Source organism: Canis aureus, chromosome 2 (genome assembly GCF_053574225.1).
Source record: "Canis aureus isolate CA01 chromosome 2, VMU_Caureus_v.1.0, whole genome shotgun sequence".
NCBI lineage: Eukaryota > Metazoa > Chordata > Mammalia > Carnivora > Canidae > Canis > Canis aureus.
Genome location: NC_135612.1, coordinates 40470350 through 40493606, shown reverse-complemented (window position 1 = coordinate 40493606; position 23257 = coordinate 40470350). Strand labels below are relative to the sequence as shown.

General features: G+C 42.4%; 1 protein-coding gene and 1 pseudogene across 3 annotated transcripts in view; one reads left to right on the top strand and one right to left on the bottom strand.

Annotated features, from left to right (window-relative positions):
- Positions 1-23257, bottom strand: part of PCSK6 (proprotein convertase subtilisin/kexin type 6) — a 185709-nt gene that overhangs the window by 84548 nt on the left and 77904 nt on the right. For all 3 annotated transcript variants that reach the window (XM_077869348.1, XM_077869356.1, XM_077869366.1), the window contains exon 7: positions 2069-2241. In XM_077869348.1, the coding sequence (XP_077725474.1) occupies positions 2069-2241 (173 nt within the window). The remainder of the gene's footprint in view (positions 1-2068; positions 2242-23257) is intronic.
- LOC144290534 (large ribosomal subunit protein eL31 pseudogene) lies at positions 5649-6053 on the top strand (annotated as a pseudogene).

Here is a 23257-nt window from a genome sequence, read left to right as displayed (position 1 = left end):
CAGTATTTCAAGAAATTGTGACAAGAATGACGAGGAGCCACATGGTTCCCTCTGCAACTTCCTCACTACCCTGACAGCCTGATAAAGCCAATGCTACTTGGAATCTGAAATGCAAAGAGCCCCTCACTGAGGCTCCATACTTTCCAAAGTCCTGTGCAGATTCAGTCTACACAAAACTAAGTGGAGTTGAGATACCTAACAATCATTTGAAAACCATCACTGACCTCTCCAGGAAATGCGGGGTCCTGTCCTAAGACTTCAAATCTTTCGATATCATCTTATAGCATGACACAGGTTTAGGATTGATACTGTTCAAAGCAGTATCTTCCACACAGAAAATGTGATCTCTAATCTACAGCTTAAATTAAGCTTCACTTTTAGGGTGTTCCACTTGTCATCAAGAGTGAGATCCATGTGATCTAGTAGGTAGTAGAAGCTGAGCACTGGAAAGATAAGATATTTTTACTTGGCAGTCCCTTGTAGGCAGCAGGTGACTTGGTCACACTTGACCCTTCCAGCATTCCTGAGCCAGCACCTGGCACAGCTCAGGTGCTCAGCAACCTGACGGAAGCAGCCTTTGCATTTTCTTAGAATCATGGCAGACAAGAGAAGATATATGGTATACCAAGCATGACCATGAGGTCAAATGCCAGGCTGGAGACATTCTAAGAGATAAAGAGTCAAACCTCATAAAAAAGTCACAGAAAATGATCAAAATCAATACATCCAGAAAAGCAATAAAATCATATTATTTAGAAGAAAGGGAAAAAAATGAACAGAGTTAAAAAAAAAAAGATTGCTCCTCTACGGGGTAGGACTAGGGGATGGGCAGGGGAGACAAAGAAAGGCTGCTTTTAATATAATCGTCTGATAATATTTGATTTGTTCATTAAATATTTATTAATCACCTTTTAATCACGGTACACAGGTTATAATAAAATAAGGACCTCAGTATTTTAAGTATTTTAACAAATGTTTTAAAAAATTTTTCTTATATTTTAAATTCAATTTGCCAACATAGAATATAACACCCAGTGCTCGTCTCATCATAAAAAAAGTTTTAAAGCATAAATAATAAAAGGGACTGGAGCCACTCCCCTTTACAGCCATACTGTCCCATCTCCCGTAAGAGAAGTTGGAAGTATGAATGATGGCCCAGGGATGCTTGGACTTCCTGCCCAAAGCCCCACCAGCATGACCAGGCCATACCTTAAACTCTGGGCTGGAGCTTGTTGGGCCACCCAGGGCTACCCAGCCACTGACCGCAGCTCTGTCTGTCTGCTCCAAGAAGCTGTCCTCACCCAGAAATCTGCCTCACCACTTGGCTTATAAGAACTGGGTCATCTCCAGATCCCTCTCTCCCCTTCCCCTGCAATTTTGACTCCCAAGGATCCAGAACTAATGATCACAGAGTGACTGTGGGTAGGCCTCCTGGCCAGAAGAGGAGAAGCCTGCCAGCGTCCTCTGCTTCCCCTCAGTCAGTCAGTGGAGAACCCATGCTTGGATGTTTGCTCTGTTTAGTCCTTGGTGAGGCACTACCCAAGAAATCCTAAACATGTTAGGCTGTGTGCTGGCAGTGAGGTCAATAAGGCCAAGACTTCCTGTTCAGTGGCAGGGGTGGGATGTTGGGTTAGTGCACAGTCCATGATGGACACAGGAAGCTCCATGGCTGGGTGTTTCTCTGGGCAGGTGGTTCAAGGCCCAGGACACTCCTTCTACCTACACAGTTCAGGTAACAGGCCAGGTAGTTAGACTAAGACCCCTACTGCCCACCTGCACACACCCCTTAGTTGGGGGCTGTCAGGCTTCAAGGCACAGAGTCCTGGGCTTGGTGGGTGACCAGCTGGCACTTGCTGGAATAGCCATATTCTCTACCAATAGTTTGGTAGAGAGCCACTTCCCTGAGCCCCGAAATGACTCCTCTATCACACTGGTTGAGGCACAGCAGAGCCTTCCTAGTCCCACTTTAGGACTCTGGCCTGTGTCGCTCTAATTTTTTTATTGTTAAAATTTTTTTTACTATTCCCCCCACCCCTGAGAGATCCACCGTAGCCCGGATGACTCACACCTTTTTAATGCCATACTCGAAGGCCTGTTTAGCCAGTCGGCCAGGCCCATCCACCGTCTTCCCGTCGTCGTCTGGCCCCCAGCTCGCGCTGTAAATGTCGATGTAGTTGGGTCTGATGCCCAGCGACTTGGCCTCAACCACATCCGTCACGTCGCCGTCCAGCATGCGGATGCCTGAAAGCACACAAGGGGGCTCCGTGCACACCTGCTCTGTACTTTTCAGGGCCGCACACACTGTGACCCTGGGGTGCAGGGGACCCCGGGTGCAGGGGCACGGCCGGGTAGCCCCACACAGCTCAGGAATCTGCCAGCGTCATTCTGGAAAACCTTTCTCCCCATCGTGTGCCAACCGATGTGAAAGAATTCAAATGACATCTGGGGCCATGTTGTGGCATCCCCAACACATGACATCAACAAAGGAAACAGAATTGTTTGGAAAATACAGGATTTAAACAGTTTCCTTGGTAGCACGATGTCACTCTGGCATTGAAAAATGGAACATAATATCATTATTACGACGATTATTTTTATAATAGAACTCTGGAGTCATTTCCAACTTTCCCTGCTGTCAATAGTTTTGTTGTTTTTTTTTTTCCTGTTTCTTATGTCTCTCTCTCTCTCTCTCTCTTTTTAAAATATTATCATCTCTGATTTGTAACTAGGAGTTTTTAACCTGGAAGACAGAAGGCCATACTGTAGCCCATCAAGGAGGAGCCACCTTATATCTCAATGTGCATTTAGGTTCTATATTTCCCAGGGGGGTCTTTAGATGCTGGGGAGTACCACTTCAAGAGCACCCTAAAAGGAGAAGGAGGGAGCCATGAGCCTCTCCCAGTGCCTACCTCCTCAGCTAAGGGTCCCCGCCTACCCCACACCCAACATTTGCCTCCATTACTGATCACACTCTGCATCCAGCAGGTGTGATGTCCCTGGGCCTGACCCAGAGAGGTGGTCTCAGTGATGCTGGCCCATGACTGGGAAGCAGAGATAATGAAAGCCACCAGCATGTCCTGCTTGGACACTAGTAAATATATAAAATCAATCCTCTTGGAGACTCAGAAAACTCCAGGCCAAATGACCCTGGATCAGCACTCTAGGTGACTGCTCCACCCCCAGTCACCCTGCTCAGAGGCCCCCAAGGAGCCCCTCCTCCACTAGGCCAAGCTCCATGTGTGCAGTGGCCATGCCAATGAATTTTCAATCTTGAGCTATTTAAGACATAACAGAAAAGAGGAATTTTTCTGATTATAAGCATCACATATGCTCTTTGCAGAAAGTTTGGAAAATAGAGAAATAACTAGTGATAATATTTTGGTTATTTTCTTCCAGTACTTTTCTTTGGCCACAGCAGGCATTTTCTCTCCAAGTTCTTTTTTTACCACAGAACTTCATACAGAACATTTCCCTGCACCATTAAAGACTCCTCTAAGACACGATTGTAAATGGTTGCAGCTTCCCCTCCTTTGCACCCCAGCCCTGGATGCAGTTTTGTGGAGCTTTGCCTCCCTGAGCAGAGAGGCCCCTAGCTCCCCTAGCCTGGACTGGATCTATTTGTGCAGAATCCCAGAATCTGCATCCACATATAGCCAGTATGCCAAAAATAGAAACTCTGAATACAAATGATTTTAAAAGACACAACAGTGACTTTTCCCCAGGATGAAAAGAGATGGTACAGGGCTCTGGCAGGAGGAACCACGGGAAGGAGACTCTCTGAGGGGACACCCTCCCCAGGAGCTCAGGGACAGATGTTTTATATAAATTCAATCTTTCTGTCCCACCCTTTAAACTGTAATTGTAGAGATGCTCCACTGTCACTTTTGGTGGAGAGTGGAGAGGCAGAAATCCTGAACACATAAATTTCAAATGATGCCTAATCTCTCAGCCAGTAACACATGGATTGTAGATGAACAAATAAAAGTACTTTGTGATTTGTCGGGGTGAGTCGGAACTTCCTACCTACAGAGCACGTGAAGATGATTTAAATGCAGTAAATTCTTCCACCCTATCATGCTGCCCGGTTCTGAAAGGTTCAGGTTGCCCTGAAGTGTTCTCCTTAATGCCTGCCCTAACTCTCATGGTCCCTGTTGTGAGCTGAGAGAAAAAAGGTCAGAGGCACTATACAGGGTCCCTGGGAGGCCGAGTCAGACAGTCACACTTTAGGGCATGCCATCCCTAGCAAACCAGAAACTCCTGCTCCCAAAGTCTGGAAATTGTACTCAAAATCGGTATCACAGAAATTTATAGCAGTGAGAGTGAGGTCTGGGAGATATCAGTTCAATGACAGTGTCGAGAGCCATTTGGGAGTGTCAGCCAAACCGGCACAGGTGGTGACAGAGGGTGGTGCTGGAATCATTGGAAGAACCATCTCTTTATGGCCCGAAGGCCTTGACAATGATAAGTAGAAATAAATTTTAGCTTCAATGCTCTCTGTTCTATTTTCCAGCTCCTCATCTATTTCCCTTCCTCCCTTTACTACCTGCAGTGGACTGAATATGTCTCCTCAAATTCACATGTTGAAGCCCCAACCTCCAGTATGATGAAGGTAGGATTTTTAGCCGGTAATTAGATTTAGATGAAGTCCTGAGGGGGGTGCTCCCATGATGGGCAGAGTGCCAGTATGAGAAGAGTCAACAGAGAGCTTGCTTCTTCTGTCTCCACCACATGAAGACACCGAGAAGGTAGCCATCTTCGAGCCATGAAGTGGACCGTCACAGGGGAAGAGAATGGGTTGGCATCTTGATCTTGAACTGCCGTCACAGGGGGAGAGAATGAGTTGGCATCTCGATCTTGAACTTTCTAGCTTCCGGAACTATAAGAAATAACTGTCTGTTGTTTAAGCTCCCAGTCTGTGGAATTTTGTTATGGTAGCCCAAGTGGATGCAGACAGGATCTCAGCTGTCTGGCTTAGGATGGCCCCTGGAAGCCACCACTGTGCAGGCACAAAGATGGTGCCACATGGCAAATGGATGTGGATGCCTCTTCACCACTGCCAAGGAGAGGCCTGTGGAATAGAGCCCTCCCCCACACTGTGCCTTGGAGGGAGCAGGAGGGTGATGGGGCATGCCACAGGTGACAGCCCTGCCGGGACCACCAACTAGTGATGCAGGGAATTTACCTCATGTCACTAGGCCACCATTTCCTGTAGGTCACAGTGATGAAAGTTACTGTATCTACAGAGGTGCCAGAAAAACTAAAAAAGATGATTAAGGTAAAATGCCTGGCAATAAGCACCCAATGTGCATGTTAGTTGTTAATATAAACCTGCTAATTCTTAGTTTTCCCATCTGCAAAAAATGGGAGTGAAGACATCAATTTCCAGGAGTTGTTAATTACTTTTTACCTTTATTTTAAAAACATATATTATATTGATATGTATGAAGGATCATATGTTACATATGTATTAGTGATAAAGTCTAAAAAAATAACTGACACCCATGAACCCTCCATCCATTCAATGCAAATATAAACCTGACTGATTGGGGTCTCTACCCACACCCTGCCCTTCACAGAGGAAACTCCTCCAAATTTTAGATTATTCTTTTCATTGCCTTTTAAAAACTAGTGTTTCTTTCCAACTAGGGCCTGGCAGAATGGCTCCCGCAAAGAAGGGTGGTGAGAAGAAGAAGGGCCGTTCTGCCATCAACAAGGTAGTGACCAGAGAATACACCATCAACATTCACAAACATATCCATGGTTTCAAGAAGCGTGCCCCTTGGGCACTCAAAGAGATCCGGAAATTTGCCATGAAGGAGATAGGAACTCCAGATGTGCGCACTGACACCAGGCTCAACAAAGCTGTCTGGGCCAAAGGAATAAGGAAAGTTCCATACCGTATCCGTGTGCGGTTGTCCAGAAAACGTAACGAGGATGAAGATTCACCAAACAAGCTCTACACACTGGTTACCTATGTACCTGTCACCACTTTCAAAAGCCTACAAACTGTTAATGTGGATGAGAACTAATCGCTGATTGTCAAATAAAGGTATAAAACTCAAAAAAAAAAAAAAAGAAATAAAAAATTAAAAAAACTAGTGTTTTAACACAATTGTATGCTTCCTTGAATAATATATATGGCTTAGTCTTGCTTGTACTGGGAAACAATCCTTTGTTGGTTATACACATTATAAGTATCTTCTTCCAGTTGATACGGTCTTGTCTTCTCACTGATTATGCTGCCTTTTGACAGACAGGGATACTTAATTTCAATGGAGTAAGAAGAACTTCCCTTTGAAGATCAAGGGAATTATGATAGGGGTTAAACTTATCCAAGTTCATTGGCATCTCTTATGGGGTTCCTTTCTCCCTCTTAGAGGTGAGGCAGAGCCATGGTCATATCATCTCAGGCTATACCTTCTCTTTTCTGATTTCTGGGTGGACACGAGGAATCAGGGTGATCTGAAATGTTATCTTTTTTCTTTTTTTTTAGATTTTATTCATTTATTCATGAGAGACACAGAGAGAGGCAGAGACATAGGCAGAGGGAGAAGCAGGCTCCCTGTGGGGATCCTGATGTAAGACTCAATCCCAGGACCCCAGGATCATGACCTGAGCCAAAGGCAGACGCTTAACCACTGAGCCATCCAGATGCCCCTGAAACGTTATCTTTCTTCAGTCACTGCTCTGAGAGCCCAGGGCCTCCTATGTCAGAAACACTAGGCCCAGGTGTGGCTGACTCAGCCACCAGCCCAAAGAGAGGGGCCATAAGCCATACAGGACACTGGCCTTGTGGTGTGGCAAAGGTGTGGCCTCTGGCAAGATAAAGAGCAACTCGCAGCAGCAGGGAGGGGCCAGGGATCAGAGAGTCCTGGGGTGGGATCTCAGCTCTGCCTAACCTTGGGCCAAGAGCTCAAACTCTCTGAGCCCTTGTTTTCCACCATGATTACCTGGCAGAGTAGTTGAGAGGATTAAATATATGTTGAGGCCACAACACCTAGTGCTGTTTGAGAAACGGTGGCCTTGTTCTATATGCCCTTATATTCCACCGGGTGCTTGCCAGGGCAGGAGAAGACCCTGCCAGCCACACAGGCAGCCAAAATCAATTCTGATGTTCTAGTGCCAAAATGTAACCTGCTGTTCTAGACCTCTCCATACAAATTATAGGTGTCGGAACACCTACTTTTAAAAAAATTTCAGTATAATGAATGTACAGTATTATATTCACTTCAGGCATACAATATAATGATTCAACAATTCTATGCATTTACTCAGTGCTCAGCTACTACTTTTGAACAAGAAGAACAAGAGGCCAGAAGACATCAAAAATACAGTAAAAAAAGATGACCAGAATAATTTCTCAACACCTCTCACGCTGCTTTTCATCATGGAAGAAGAGTGACTGATGTGTGAGGAAGAAAGCATAATGTCTTTAGATTTTAATGAAGCATCTATTTTTCCCAACACTGACAATTTGCCAACAAAGAAAAGGTAAATATTTTCAATGAAAACCTGCTGTTCCAATATTAGCTTTAAATGTGAATGGTTTTCTGGAAATGCCAAATTGAAGAAAAACAGTAATCATTTCTCTCATGAAAAAAGAAAGATCCATTTACCATAAACTGTCAGGTACAAAAAAAAAAAAAATTGGGGCAAGTTGTTTGTATGGCAAATTAGCTCTGGGTGGTGGTGCACTGCAGGTGTGCTGGGTTCAGAGCTCACAGTAGCAGGACAAATGTGCTCCACTGGTCCGCCCTGAGGACCAGGCTATGGGAGGAGCACTGAGGAAAAGGAAGATGGTGTTTTCCAGGAGCTACAGGATCCCATGAGTTGGGATCAGAATGTTCTCAGGGCTCAATCCCCACCCAGGCAGGCAGCCCTGGAAGGCACAGAAGCTACATCTGAGAGCAAACCATACAGGCTTGCCTCACTTTAAACAACATATGCTTTCCTATAAAACCGCCTGGACCCAATAATATTTTACATGCCCTGGAGAACTTGCTGAAATGAATGATTTTACAAGTCTCTTGGTCAAGTGTAAATAACCAGCCGTACTTTTTTTTTTTTTTTCCAGAGTGACCTGTCCTTCCTCCCCTCCTCTCCCTGCTACTAATTTATAGTGCAACTTTTGAAATTACAGCCTATCGACATGCAGTTGACATGCAGTTGACCCTGTAAAGCAGCGCAAGACACAGCCTTTCCCCTGAACTTTCCAAGGAAGCTCAATGTTAAAAGGCATGGCAAGGTCAGCATGCCTAGATTCAGAGATAAGTTCTTTAAGGAGGTGTTTATGCTAAAATGAGGCCATCTGGGTGGGCCCTAATCCAATGTGACTGGTATCCTTATAAGAAGAGGACATTTGGACACAGACAACACCTAGACCAGACCAAGTGACCAGCATGGAAAGACTCAGCAAGAAGCATCCATCTGCAAGCCAAGGAGATAAGTCTCCCAAGAAACCAAACCTACCAACACCTTGGTCTTGCACTTCTAGCCTCCAGAATTGAGAGAAAATAAATTTCTGTTGATGAACTAAAAAAAAGAGAGAGAGAGAGAGGAACAAGGAGAAGAACACACACACACACACACATACAACATAAGTAGTCAGTTATCAGCCCAGGTTGTTATCTCTGGAGGAAGGCAGGGGAGCAGGACATGCTGAGCCCACTTTTGTTTATTGAAAAGTAATGGATTTTGCCTTTAGCAAATGAATGGCAATGCAAGAGCAATGAACAGCAACAAGTAAAATTAGATTGTAGCTTTCTGAGTGTGATAAATAGGCCTCCCCAACAAATTTTGCTCATTAATCCTGAGTTTATTTTAATAAATCCACAGAGAATTGGTTTTGGGGGTTTTTCTGTTGTTTTTTTCCGTCCCCTCCCCCCCCCCCCCCCCAAGATTACAGTACATTCTGTTCTAGCAGCAGCCATTCTGGGCCAAGTGAGGTTTCAACAGTTGTTTAGAAATGTTACAAACCTAAAAGGTTTTGATCAACTCTACTTATTGCCTAAGACTGTAACACACTCTGCTCTCCGATCTCTGAATATGCTCACACGTGACAGCCTTATTCTACAAACCCCAGGGAGCTGTGGTCTGCTGGGTTGTCAAGGCACATCTATGTTCACCATTGTTATGTGAAATGCTTAGAGACCACTGATTGAAAAGCAAGCCAAGTCTCTCTTGGTCTCCTGCTCTGTTCTTGATCTCCTGATAGAGCCAGGCTATCTCCTTCCAGAGCAGAAAGAAATGCAGCTGTAGCCAGTGCTATACCACCAGTAAACTCATGGGCATGTTTACAATGCCCATGTCAATGGACAATGAAGCCCATGTCAGCTAGGGTCTTGCTTTAACCATGTCATTTTTTTTTTTTTTAAGATTTTATTTATTTTGAGAGAGAGAGAGAACGCACACAAGTGGGGGAAGGGCAGAGGCAGAGGCAGAGGGAGAAGCAGACTTGCACTGAGCAGGGAGCCTGACACCGGGTTCTATCCCAGGACCCTGAGATCATGACCTGAGCTAAAGGCAGATGCTTCCCCTACTGAGCCAAGCCCCCCAACCATGTCTTTTATTTTGTTATTCTGATGCTCTGACCTCTTAGGGCCTTGTTGTTGACTCTGGACAGACTGACACCTTCATACCCCAGGGCTAGACAGTTCCTCAAAATAGTAAAGCACTCTCCCAAGAGGCATGCCTTTCAGAGGCAATCCAGAGCCCACACTTGCAACTGCCTCCTTTATGGAGCTCTCGGGCTCTGGGATCACCCTCCAACTACTCTAATCACCCCACGACCAGGTACCAGACAACTAGGGACAGCCCTTCAGCCTCAGAGCCCACTGAAATTATTCAAATGAACCAATCCCAACTCTGCTTCCTCTGCCATGCTCACTCCTTCCAGAAGAAACCACTACAAAGACCATTCAGCCCATGCCTTCTCTTGCTCCCTCTGCCTGCCCCCTGTCCTCCCCACCAGCCCTGATGCTTGGCCTCCAGGCCTCCATGGCTTGGAGTACTCTCTTGGGAACTGTGAGTGACAAACTCTGTTCGATGACCATTGTCTCCTGATCTGTTGGCCTCCCCAGGCCTAAACAATAATGAAAGCTATAGCTTAAAACAGGTCACTCTTTCATAATTGGGTTCTGTTGATTTTTCAAAAAATGGTTAAAAACTAGAAGAGCTCAGTCACTGTCTTGAGATTTGAAATCTAGACTGGCTGTCTTAGGTCTCCCGACCAAGGAACAGGGGCCAGAGAACACCAGTGGATCACCTAAAGGCACCAGATATTCAGGGAGAGTTGGCGGCTTGGGCCACTGGACACGACAGCATGCTTCTGAGCCAGATGGGGCACCCATAAATACACTCTGCACATGCGGGGAGCAAGGGACCCTGATGGGATGTTCACCTGTGATAGAGTAAGGGAGCACATGCCCTGAACTGGCCTCTGAAGGTGGTAGAAATAAGACATTCAAATTGGCCACAAACAAAGGCCACCGGAGGAGGCTCAGCCTGTTACTTAGACTTGAAAGCACATCTCTCCCTGTCTTTCTCACATACACCCGGAAGCAGCTAACATCTCATCCAGTGTCTGTGAGGGCAGTCTCCAGAGCCCAGATTGTGTGCCCCAAGACATCCAAGAGCCAGTCTCATCTGTCCTGTGGGGATGACTGCAGGAGGGTGGTTTGGGAGGCCACAGCTGCCAGGGAGACATAGGGGTGAGGCAGCTATGGCTGCTCTTGTCCATTTCCTCCTTCCCCCAGCTACTGCTTAGCCTAGGATGCTCAGATCCAGCAGGCAGGAGACTCTGATGACAATGTGGAGGTGAGAACCAGGGAGGTGGGGAGTCCCAGCTCCTATACAGTAGCTGCCCACATTAACTAAATCCCATGCACCTCCCAATGTGTCTCAAATCCTACTGCAGTCGAAAATATACTTGGAGCCCTTGAAGATTAATCTGTAGCTTAAACTATCCTCTTCAAATGCTCACAAGCCTAAACTGCTTAATGGAAACGCTAATGAGACTGAGAATTCTGTGACTCAGAATTAACATAATTAACTAATTTATGAGCCCGGACTAATTTAGCTGTTATGTACTTAACATTTTTGTGTTTATGAAAGGAAAAACATGATTCAGCTCCCCAATCAAAATATGGAATAAAAAGGCCAACGGAAATTTGGCTATTGCTCTTTTTCAGTTTTCCTTCCCAGAACCAGAGTAAACACATGCTGAAAAGATGCACGTAAACACATGCTGAAAAGATGCACGTACTTCTTGCGGCCTGAGAAGGGGAGCTGTTCTGTTTCTAAGTACCTGCCAGGCCCAAGGTGGGGTGTCCTCACAGCCTCCAGCTGCCCTGCTCCCTTCCTGCCTGCCCACAGTAGCCTTGGGATCTGCTTCCCAGGACAGTGGTGCTTCTCCATGGCTAGAAGCAGGTGTGAAGTACCCAAAAAACACCTGTCCCAGGTGACACTCATCTGGCCTCAGGAAGATGTCTGAATCTTGTTAAGCATCACATGTGGGAGGCTTGCTGAAAGCACGGCACCTCCTCACGTTAAAGGGGCAGGGGCTTCACTCCCCTACCTTACAGGATGCTGGGATGCCTCCCCCCGCACCAAGCCAAGAATACCCTGATGCAGTGGCCAGGCTCAGACCCTCAGCACACAGCCTGGGAGACGCCTTCATGTTCCTGAGGACAGAAGGAAAGGCTTTGTCCCATAGAAGGTAGCTTGTAGGTGAGCTGCTCTTGCTGCTGAGCCACTGGCAGCCAAGGCTGAGAGCTGCCCACCACCCACGCCAACAGGAAGCACAAGGGGTGAGAGGGATGAGCATGACACAGAATGAGAAGAGGGAAACTGGGGCAGCCCCAGTGGCGCAGCGGTTTAGCACTGCCTGCGGCCCAGGGCGTGATCCTGTGTCGGGCTCCATGCCTGTGTCTCTGCCTCTCTCTCTGTGTCTCTATGAATAAATAAAATAAAAAGTCTTTAAAAAAAAAAAAGAGAAAGAGGGGAAACTGCATAGGAAGGAATCTTTTAAAAGAGTAAAGAAAGGTGTACTGGCAGGGTTTTTTGTTTTGTTTTTGTGGTTGTGCACTGGATTCTTTATTGTAATGCAAATGTAGATTAAGCTTCTTTACTTGCTTAAGGCATCCATTATAAAGAGGAGTCCACTTCAAAGACTATCTATGGCAAATAAACAAATTGCCAGCCACAGTAGATAAAGGGTCAGGCCACCTTCCCCCTTCACACCACCCCCCTACCTCCATCCAGGCTCCTTTGTTTTAGAGATCTTGGTTGATTATTTTGATGACTGACCATTTGGGCCACTTGTCTTTTCTCTTCCCAGCACTTGAAATTCCCACTCTGGTATTTTATATTTTCACTCTCACCAATAGAGTGAGCCCATGGATCCCCAGGTCCCCATCCTCCACCCCAAAGAAAGCAGACCCTCCTCCCCCATACACACCACCTGTGCATGCAGTCTCTCTCTGTACCTATGACCTTGCTACGTGGCCCCCGGTGCTGTGTCATTTTCAGGTTGTCAGTAATAATATGTTTTCCAGTTTCCTGATATCTGTTGCTGAAGGCTGTGTTGCAATCGTAATAAGAACCACAGGGGTTGGTCCAGTTCTAACATCAGTTCAGAAAGGGGAGGAGGCCATGCAAAGCTCACCTGGGGCCTATAGCAAATGACTGCATTAATTGGCTGAAATGGGCACAAAACAAAAGGTTACATGAGAAGAAAGGCTAGAAACAATAACCACTATCCTTTGTCTCTGCCCTCCTATGTTATTTCCATCATCAGACGAAGGTCGAAAAGCCTAGTTTATTATATTTTAGGCTAAGAATGGGAAACAAGGCCAAAATTGTGTTTAGGAGGAAAATGAATTTGGTCGAGGAAAAGAATACACACGCACGCCATGGAAACTTCCTTTTGCTTCTGTTCCTGCTCCCAGGGCTTGGTGGCTGCTGTCCTCATCTAATCACCACTATGTCCCAGCACTAGAGAGACCCCACTGCAAAGGGACAAGCCAGGCTTCAAGTCAGCAGGCCTGAGTTCACATCTTGGCTCTGCCTCCTAGCAGCTGTGTGAGCCTAGGTGTGGTAGGTGATCTCTCTGATTATCACTTTTCCCTGGTATGAAATGGCAGTAATAATTCCAACTCAGGATCGTTCTGAGGATGAGATGCCAACAGCTAGTGGTGAGAGCTGTTACTATCATCACAATAAAAACACTAAGGAGAGTGGACCATGACAGAAAACTGAGTACTCAGTCTATCTCTCCTTGGGGCCCAAATCCTCAGAAATAACATAAAAAAGAGAAGAAAAAAACCAACAAATCCATAACAGCCCTGGAAAATGAATCAGAAGGTGAGATCTTTTGAGGAATTGTGGACAGACAGCAAGCAGATAGGATCAGCCAGTAGGAGCGATTCCAGAAGTACTTGACGCTCCCAGGTGTGGTGTGCAAGGACAGGAGGAGCCCCTGAGCAGGCCTAGGTGTGAGGAGCTAAGGAAGAAGCAGGTTAACTGCCTCCCCCTTCAGGGTGAGAGCAGATGAGTAGCAGCAGGCTCTATTCAAACACTAGGGTAATGTAAGAGGGTCCTGAGGCCAGAGAGGTGGGACAGTGCCTCCCAGGGCCTAGGGAGTCCCCCCTCCACCCCCACTCTGCAACATTATCTAGCAGCAGTTCCCTCCCCCTCCCACATCATAGACAGACTGCTGCCATCAGGCCTGACAACCACCACAGCCAAACAAGGATCTGTGAGCACAATCACAAATGGATAACCAATGATCAGTAATTAGGGGGAAAACCAACATCAAGAAAGAGAACCACCAAATTAAAAAGCTAAACAAAAAGACAATAAGATAAACCCAAGGAGATATGGTTAATGCAGCAAATGGTAAAAAAAAATTTAAAGTAAGTATTTGTTAATATCCTTCAAATGATATAAGAAAATACTACATCTTATTTTTTTTTAAATTTTTTTATTTATTTATGATAGTCACACAGAGAGAGAGAGAGAGAGAGAGGCAGAGACACAGGCAGAGGGAGAAGCAGGCTCCATGCACCGGGAGCCTGACGTGGGACTCGATCCCGGGTCTCCAGGATCGCGCCCTGGGCCAAAGGCAGGCGCCAAACCGCTGCGCCACCCAGGGATCCCAGAAAATACTGCATCTTAAAAAAAAAAAAAGAAGCAACTAGAAGTCACTTCGCCCCATTCTTTTTGCCAAGAAAAGCGAAAACCCTGGACTCTGTGTAAAAAAACAAACATAAGACCTGAAAGGTAGAGAGAAGGCAGCAGACTATCTAGGGATCTTGGGGCCCAAGGAACAAGATGGTGAGTTCCCCAGGATTGTCTCTCCTATCTCCAGACTTGGAAATGGAGCTGCTGGCAACCTGAAAGTACCAATGGGAGCAGACCAAAAAATAGTCCCCCAAAGCCTGTTCCCTCTAGGCAAAGCACCAACGATGGGCAACAAAGCAAGAAAGAACTTTTTCACACAATAACCACTCCAGCCAAACACCAGAGACAACCTTGTGGCACTATCCCTACACACAGCAGCAAAGACTAAGTGGGGAACTTAGACTTTCACTCTTGTCAGGCACTCCAACACCTCTCCTAGGTGCCTTTTCCCCCGCCTACCAAAAAAGAGGCTCACCCCCATGGTGTCAGTGAAGATCCTGTGGGAAGCTTGGTCTTCTACCCTACCTGGCAGTTAAGAAGGTGTCTCTCTTCCTCCCTGCTGATGTCACATCAGGAGGCCTGGTGGTGTGTTAGGGTTTTCATCATCAACCACAGTAAGAATGTGACCCCACGATGGAGGCCACATGAGGAGCCTGCTCAGCACTGATGAGAAGCCCTCCCACTCTCCCATGCCAACAGTGGGTGAGCGAGCAGACTTGGATGTCTACCTATACCTGGCAACAGTGAAGCAGGGGAGCCCCATCCCCCACCTAGCAGTATCAGAGAAAGCGATCTGAAACAGGCTTAAGTAAGTTCCAAAGTGGGATGTCTGGGTGGCTCAGTGGTTGAGCATCTGACTTTGGCTCAGGTTGTGATCCCTGGGGTCCTGGGGTTGAGTCCTAAATCAGGCTTCCCACAGGGAGCCTGCTTTTCCCTCTGCCTGTGTCTTTGCCTCTCTCTCTCTCTGTGTGTCTCTCATGAATAAATAAATAAAATCTTAAAAACAAAAAAGATCCAGAGCTTCATAATATAATACAAATATGTACAGGTTTCAGTCGAAAGTCACACATGATAAAAAGAACTAGCAAGACCTCAAAAGGAATGATAAAAGACAATCAATAGATGCCAATGCTGAGGTAACAGGGATGTCAGAAGTATTTTTTTGTTTGTTTTGTTTTTTAAAGATTTTATTTATTTATGAGAGACACAGGGGGAGAGAGAGAGAGAGGCAGAGACACAGGCAGAGGGAGAAGCAGGATCCATGCAGGGAGCCCAATGTGGGACTCGATCCTAGGTCTCCAGGACCATGCCCTGGGCCAAAGGCCGCACTAGACCGCTGAGCCACCTGGGCTGCCCAGAAATATTTGATATAGATTTTAAAGCAGTGATGATACAAATGTTTCTCTGAGCAATTATAACTATGTTTGAAACAAGTGAAAAAATATAAAACATCAATAAAGAAACAATATCTCGGTAAAGAAATAAAAGATATCAATATGCAAGGAGTAGAAATTTTAGAATTGAAAATACAATAGTCAAAATTAAAGAACTAAGTGACTGAGTTTCACAACAGAATGCAGTGTACAGAAGAAAGAGTGAAAAGGAAGACAGAATAACAGAAATTGCCCAATCTGACAACAGAGAGAAAACAGATGAAAAAACAACAACAAGAACAACAACAACAACAAAACTCAATAAAAATGAACAGAGTCTGAGAGGCTGCTGGAACTATAACAAAAGATCTAACATTCTTATCACTGGAGTCCCAGGAGAAGAAGAGAAAGAGGGAAGGGCTGACAAAGTACTAGAAGATACAATGGCTAAATTCTATCCAAATTTGGCAAGACCCATAAAACTTCACCTTACAATAGGCTTTCCTTTTTTTGAGTTTTCTAAATTATATTTAATGATTGAAGCAAAAACTATAATACCGTCTAATGCAGTTCTAGATGTATGTAGAGATCTCTTTAAGACAATTGCAAATAAGACTGGGTAATAAGATCTAAGAAGTAAGGTTTCCATACCTCACTCAAGCTGGTAAAATGAAAACAACCAAAGACTGTGATATGTATATATAATTTAATACCAAGAGCAATCACTAAAAAGAGATATATAGGAAGATACACTTTAAAAGGTTATAGATAGGGGTGCCTGGGTGGCTCATTTGGTTGAGTGTCCAACTCTCGATTTTGGCTCAGGTCATTACTTTAGGGTCATGAGATTGAGACCTGTGTTGGGCTCCACACTGGGTGTGGAGCCTGCTTGGGATTCTCTCTCTCTCACTCTCCCTCTGCCCCTTGCCACCACTCATGCTCTCTTTCTCACGTGTGCACTCTCTCTCTCAAAACAAAAAGCTATAGATAAAATGGATTCTAAAAAATATTCAAATAACCTTTGGAAGGCAAGAAAAATAAACTAAGAACAAACAGAAAAAAAAAGATAAAATAACAAACTTAAGTCCTAGTATATTAGTAATCACATTAAGTGTAAATGGTCTAAATATAGCAATTAGAACACAGAGATTGGCAGGGTGGATTAAAAAACATGGCCCAAATATATGCTGTCTACAAGAAACTCACTTCAAATATAACAATACAGGCAGGTTGAGAATAAAGGATAGAACAATATATATATTGTTAATATCAAAACCTAAATGAAAACAATGTAGCTATATTAATAGGAGACAGAATATAGAGCAAAGGAAATTACCATAGACAGAAAGAGACATTTTATAATAATAAAAGGGCTAATTCACCAGAGAGATATAGTAATCCAAACAACAGGGCTACGATATATGTGAACAAAAAACAGACTAAAAGGAGAATATACAAATCTACAATTATAGTTGAAGCCTTCAATACTCTTCTCTCAACAAATAAAAGAACAACTAGACAGATAATCAGTAAGTATATGGAAGAACTCAACAACAACAAAAGTTCTCATCAACATTTTTAGAACACTCCATCCAACAATAGGAGAATAAATACTCTTTTCAAGTGCCAACAGAACTTATATCAAAATAGATTAGATCCTGTGTCATATTAAACAAACCTCAATAGACTTTAAAGAATTGAACTCACACAAATTGTGTTCTCCAACCACAATGGAATCAAACTAGTAATCAGTAACAGAAAGATAACAGAAAGATCTCCAAATACTTGGAAACAAAACAAAATACTTCTACATAATCTATGGGTTCAAGAGGGAATCTCAAGGAAAAAGAATACACTAAATTTAACAAAAATGAAAAGACAACATATCAAAACATGGGAGACACAGCTAAACTATTGCTGAGAGGGAAATTTATAGCACTATTGTTTATACTAGAAAAGAGGAAAAGCCTCAAATGAATAACCTATGCGTGCACTTCAAGATCCTAGAAAAATAAAAGCTAAGCAATCCCAAAACAAGAGGAAGGAAGGAAATAATATAGATAAGAGCACAAGACAATGACATTGAAAATGAAAAACACTAGGAAAAAATAAGTGTAACAAAGAGCTGACTTTAATGAAAAGATCAATAAAACTGATAAACTTCTAGTAAGAATTATAAAGAAAAAAAGAGAAGACACAAATTACCATTATTAAGAATGAAACAAAGGATATTATCACAGACTATACAAGCATTAAAAGTGTATATAAGGTAATACTACAAACAACTCTACACATATAAATTTGACAACTTAGACAAAATGGACCACTTCCTCAAACAATACCAACTGCTACAACTCGGCCAATATGAAATGGATAATTTGAATAATCCTGTAACTTTTCAAGAAATTGAATTTGTAATTTAAAAAGAAAGTTCCCCAAAAGATCTCCAGGTCTGTATGATTTCACTGGAGGATTCTACTAAAAGGTTTTTTTTTTTTTTTTTTTTTACATTTTTTAAACATTTATTTATTCATGAGAGATACAGAGAGAGGCAGAGAGAGAGAAAAGCAGGCTCCACTCAGGGGAACCTGATGCAGGACTCGATCTGGAGTCTCCAGGATCACGCCCTGGGCTGAATGCAGGCGCCAAGCCACCCAGGTGTCCCGGATTCTACTAAAAGTTTAAAGAATCAACACCAATTCTACACAATCACCTCCAGAATATACAAGATAAGGTTCTACTTCCCACTTCATTTACTAAAGCTAGTATTACCCTGATACAAAAAAACTAGACAAGGATAGTATGGGAAAAAAAATGGAAAGGAAAGGGGAGGGGAGGAGAAGGGATGGGAGGGGAGGGAAGGGAAGGGAAAGGAAGGGAAGGGAAGAGAAGGAAGAAAAATAGGCCAAAACTCCTAATGAATATATATACAAAAATCCTCAATCTGTTGAAATCAAACAGATTTTAGTAAATATAAAAAGAAAACACCATTACCAAGTATGAAGTTTATTCCACAGATTCTAGACTGGATCAGTAATTCAAAAATCAACCAACTTAACCTACCATATTAATGAGCCAAAGAAAAATCACATAATCATATCATTCATTGAGAAAAAAAGCAGTGACAAAATTCAATACCCATTCATTTTTTAAAAAATTCTCAAAAAACTAGAAATAGAAGGGAACATTGTCAACTTCCTAAAGAGCATTTACAAAAAACCTGTAGGTGACATTATAATACATAATGGTGAAAGTGTTAATGTTTCCCCCCGAAGATCAGGAACAAGATAAGGATGTCTACTCTAGGTTATAGGTTCTAGCCAGGGCAATATGGCAAGAAAAGATAAAAACCATGTAGATTAGAAAGAAGAAATAAAACTAGCCCTATTTGCAGATGACTTTATCAAGTATAAAATCTCAAGGAATCTCTCTTAGAACAAATTAGCGAGTTCAGAAAGATTGATTGCTGGATACAAGATCAACATATAAAAAGCAATTACATTCCTATATATTAACAATTAACATATAGACATCAAAATTCAAAATACAGGGTGCCTGGGTGGCTGAGTCAGTTAAGCCTCTGTCTTGGGCTCAGTCATGATCCCAGGGTTCTGGAATGGAATCCCACATTGGGCTCCCTGCTCAGTGGGGAGCCTGCTTCTCTCTCTCCCTCTGCCCTTACCCTGCTCACGATCTCTCTCTTTCTCTCTTATTGTCTCTGTCTCTGAACTATATAAATAAAATCTTAAAAAAAAAAAACCCACAAAATTCAAAATACAGTGCTCTTTATCATTGCTTAAAATGCAATGATATTTATATCTAGTGATATTTATACCTAAGTGTATAAATCTAAACAATTGTGTATAGGACTTGTATAGTGAAAGCTACACAATGCTGATAGAAGAAACCAAAGACTCAAACAAATTGAGAGACACCGTGGATGAGCTAAAAGCCTCCACACATAGTAAAGATGTCAATTATCCCAATTGGTGTATAGGTTTATTAACACAATCCCTACCAAAAGCCCAGAAGATTTTTCTGTAGATATTGGCAAGATAATGATAAAACCTGTACAGAAAAGCCAAAGAACTAGAACAGCTAAAATTATTTTGAAAAAGAAAAATGAAGTGGGAGCAATCAGTTTGCCCTGATTCACAACTTACACATTGCTACAGTAATCAAGACTGTGCTGTACTAGGAGAGAAACAGACCCAGAGATCAACGAACCAGACAGAGAATCCAGAAATAAACTCCCACAAATGTCCCTGAGTTTTGACAAAAATGCAAAAGCAACTCAATGGAAGAAAGATAGGCATTTTAACAAATGGTTCTGGCATCCATAGGCAAACAAAACAAGAAACCTTGACCTAAGTCTCACACTTTATATAAAACCAACTCGAAATGGATCTCTCTCTCTCAAGATGGGATTCAAAATGTAAAATTTAAACCCGTAAAAAAATTTTAGAAAAAAACACAGGGTAAACTTCAGAATCAAAGACAAGGCAAAGAGTTCTTAGACTGACACTAAAAACCTTGATCCATAAAAGGAAAAACTGATAAATAGATTTCATCAAAATTAAAATTTATACTCTGCAAAAGGCCCTGTTAAAGAAAATGAAGACATAAGCTATAGATGGGAGAAAATATTCACAAACAACATAATCATCAAAGACCTAGTAGGTAGGATATGTAAAAAACCCTCAACAATGAACAATTAAAAATACAACATTACAATTAGAAAATGAACAAAAGATATGAACAGACATTTCACTAAAGAGAATATATAGATGGCAAACAAACACATGAAAAGATTTCCAACATCACTAGCCTTGGGGAAATGCAAATTAATGCCACTATATACTTATCAGAATGGCTATTTTTAAAAAGTGATGTTACCAATTACTGGCAAGCATGCAAAGTAACTGGATCATTCATACTTTGCTAGTGGAATTGTAAAACAGTACAGATCCTCTGGAAAACAATTTGCCAGCTTCCTAAAAAAAATAAACATGTAACTACTACAGAACTCAGCAATTGCACCCCTGTATATTTATCCCAAAGAGATGAAGACTTACATTCACACAAAACCTATACAAGAATGTTTCTAGGCGCTTTAATAGCCCAGACCTAGAAATAACCCAAATGTCTTCAGTGGGTGACTGTAGTACATCCATACCACGGAAAACTACCTTTTTTTTTTTTTTAATTTTTTTATTTATTTATGATAGTTACAGAGAGAGAGAGAGGCAGAGACACAGGCAGAGGGAGAAGCAGGCTCCATGCACCGGGAGCCCGATGTGGGATTCGATCCCAGGTCTCCAGGATCGCGCCCTGGGCCAAAGGCAGGCGCCAAACCGCTGCGCCACCCAGGGATCCCAGGAAAACTACCTTTTAATAAAAAGAAACAAACCACTGATATACACAGCAACCTGGATGAATCTCCAAAGAATCACACTGAGTGAAAACACCAATTCCAAAGGCTCCACAGTATATGGTTTCATTTATATATCATTCTTGAAATGACAAAATTATAGAAGTGGGAACAGATGAATGGTTGGTTGCCAAGGGATTAGGGAAGGAGTTAGGGAAGGGGTATGTGTGCTACAAAAGGGCAACATGAAGGATTATTTTGGTGATGGAACTATTCTATATTTTGACTATATTAGTGTCAATATCCTGGTTGTAATATTGTACTATTGTTTTGCAAGATGTCACCATTATGGAAAACTGGGTAAAGGATACATTGGATCTTTGTGTATTATTTCTTATGATCACTTGTGAATCTACCAATTATTTGAAATAAAAGTTTAATTGAAAACACCAACTAGAAATCCGACATGGGAGATTACTTTCAAAATTTACAAACTGAATAGATAGGAGATATTCAGAGAGCTGGAATACTGAGTTTAGGGATTCTCCCAACACCTAAGACAATGGTGACCAAAGAAACTGGTCTACCTTTTAGTTAAGCTCACATAATTATTGAAGTGTAATGTTTAACTGTTAATAACAATATGGAGTCTTTAAAGGCTCACTAAGAGCCAGGCAGGAAAATTAAAACAAACTCACATCCAGACTCAAAGAGGTTGAGTCCCAGAACAATGAAAGAGAAAAATCCTGAAAATATCTGGAAACAAAAAACAAGTTACCTGAAAAGGCACAAAAATTAATATTGCTATTGGACCCCTCATCAACAACACTAGATAACAAAAGATGAGAGGGACAATATTTTTAAAATTCTGAGTGAAAACTATTTTGAACCTAAAATTTCAACACAGCCAAATGTGTTGGGAGAAAATAAAGCCTACAAGTGCTCAGAAAATTAATTACCTATATAACTATCCACTTGTATAGGACCACTTAAAAATATCTTTTAGAAGAATGAATGATTTAATGAAAAAGACAATCTTGTAAAATAAAGAATTTAATATAAAGAAGCCATAAGATCAAAGAAACAATGGTGACCAAAGAAAATGGTCAACCATTATGGTTAAGGTGACATACTGAGGTTGCATAATATAAAACTGTGAATGACAATATGGAGTGAAAATTCTGGATGGCCCCAATCTGAGGAGGTGATGAAGGAGAAGAGAGGTGGCAGAGGGAATGGGAACTATGGTAAGATTCTTGTTTTGCTATGGAAAAGGGGATAGGTACTGAGTAATGCTAAAGAGTGTAGGAAAACATAAACTCAAGTACGTGTGCCTCGGGGGAGTAGAAAGACAGTTTGAATGTAAAGATTTTAAGCCATTAGAATGAAAGGAAACAAAGAAAAGAAACTATATCTCTCAAGGGAAGTAAAAGAAACAAGAAAAAAAACAGTAAAAATAAATCCGTCAACTAAGTCAGTCAATTAAGAGAAAGCAAAATATGGTCACATACATAAATCTAGAAATATCTGAAATCAGAACAGGTGTGGACATATCAAATTTCCTCTTTGAAGTAATTCTTAGATTGTACAAGAAAAATAAGTAAATAAAGCCAGATACAGGTTGCTTGCAAAACTAAGGCTAGAAATAAAGGAATGAAAAACATACGAGGAAATAGATGATAAAAAACAAAAACAAAAACAATGAAAGGCAAAAAAAAGGATAAAATAGAGAGGATTTTTATGTTGATTAAAGAAAGAGTCATTACATCAACAAGAGATGATAACCTTTGTGCACTGTGTGAACACAGCTATGACATTTATATACCAAAGATTGAGAGAAATCACCAAGTCCACAATCATCATGGAAATAATATCCCTTCTCCGAAACTGACCAGGCAGATAGAACAAGACTGCCAAAACTTTTGAAAGAGCTTGATCAGGCCCACAGGTGACACAGATGGATGCCTATGGACACCGGGAAGTCAGGACAAAAGGCTGAAGGGGATATGTCGACCAAACCAGGCAGTGAGGGAGATGGATGAACTGCTCTTTGAAGGAGCAGCCACTGTGCAGCCCCAGCTAACTGTCGCCATGAAGCAGAGGGCCAAAATGGCCAGAACTTCTGAAAGAAACTCCTACTTTCATAGAAGATGCCTTGATTTGTAAATGTTTGCTTAAGTGTTAAAAAAACACTCATGTGGGTCACACAAAACACATCTGTAGGCCAAGGCAGCCTGTGGACTACCAGTTGCAACCTCTGATCTAACTTATACAGATTTTTGTACTCAATAAGCATAGGATAGAAATACTCTTCAAAAATCCACTGGGATAT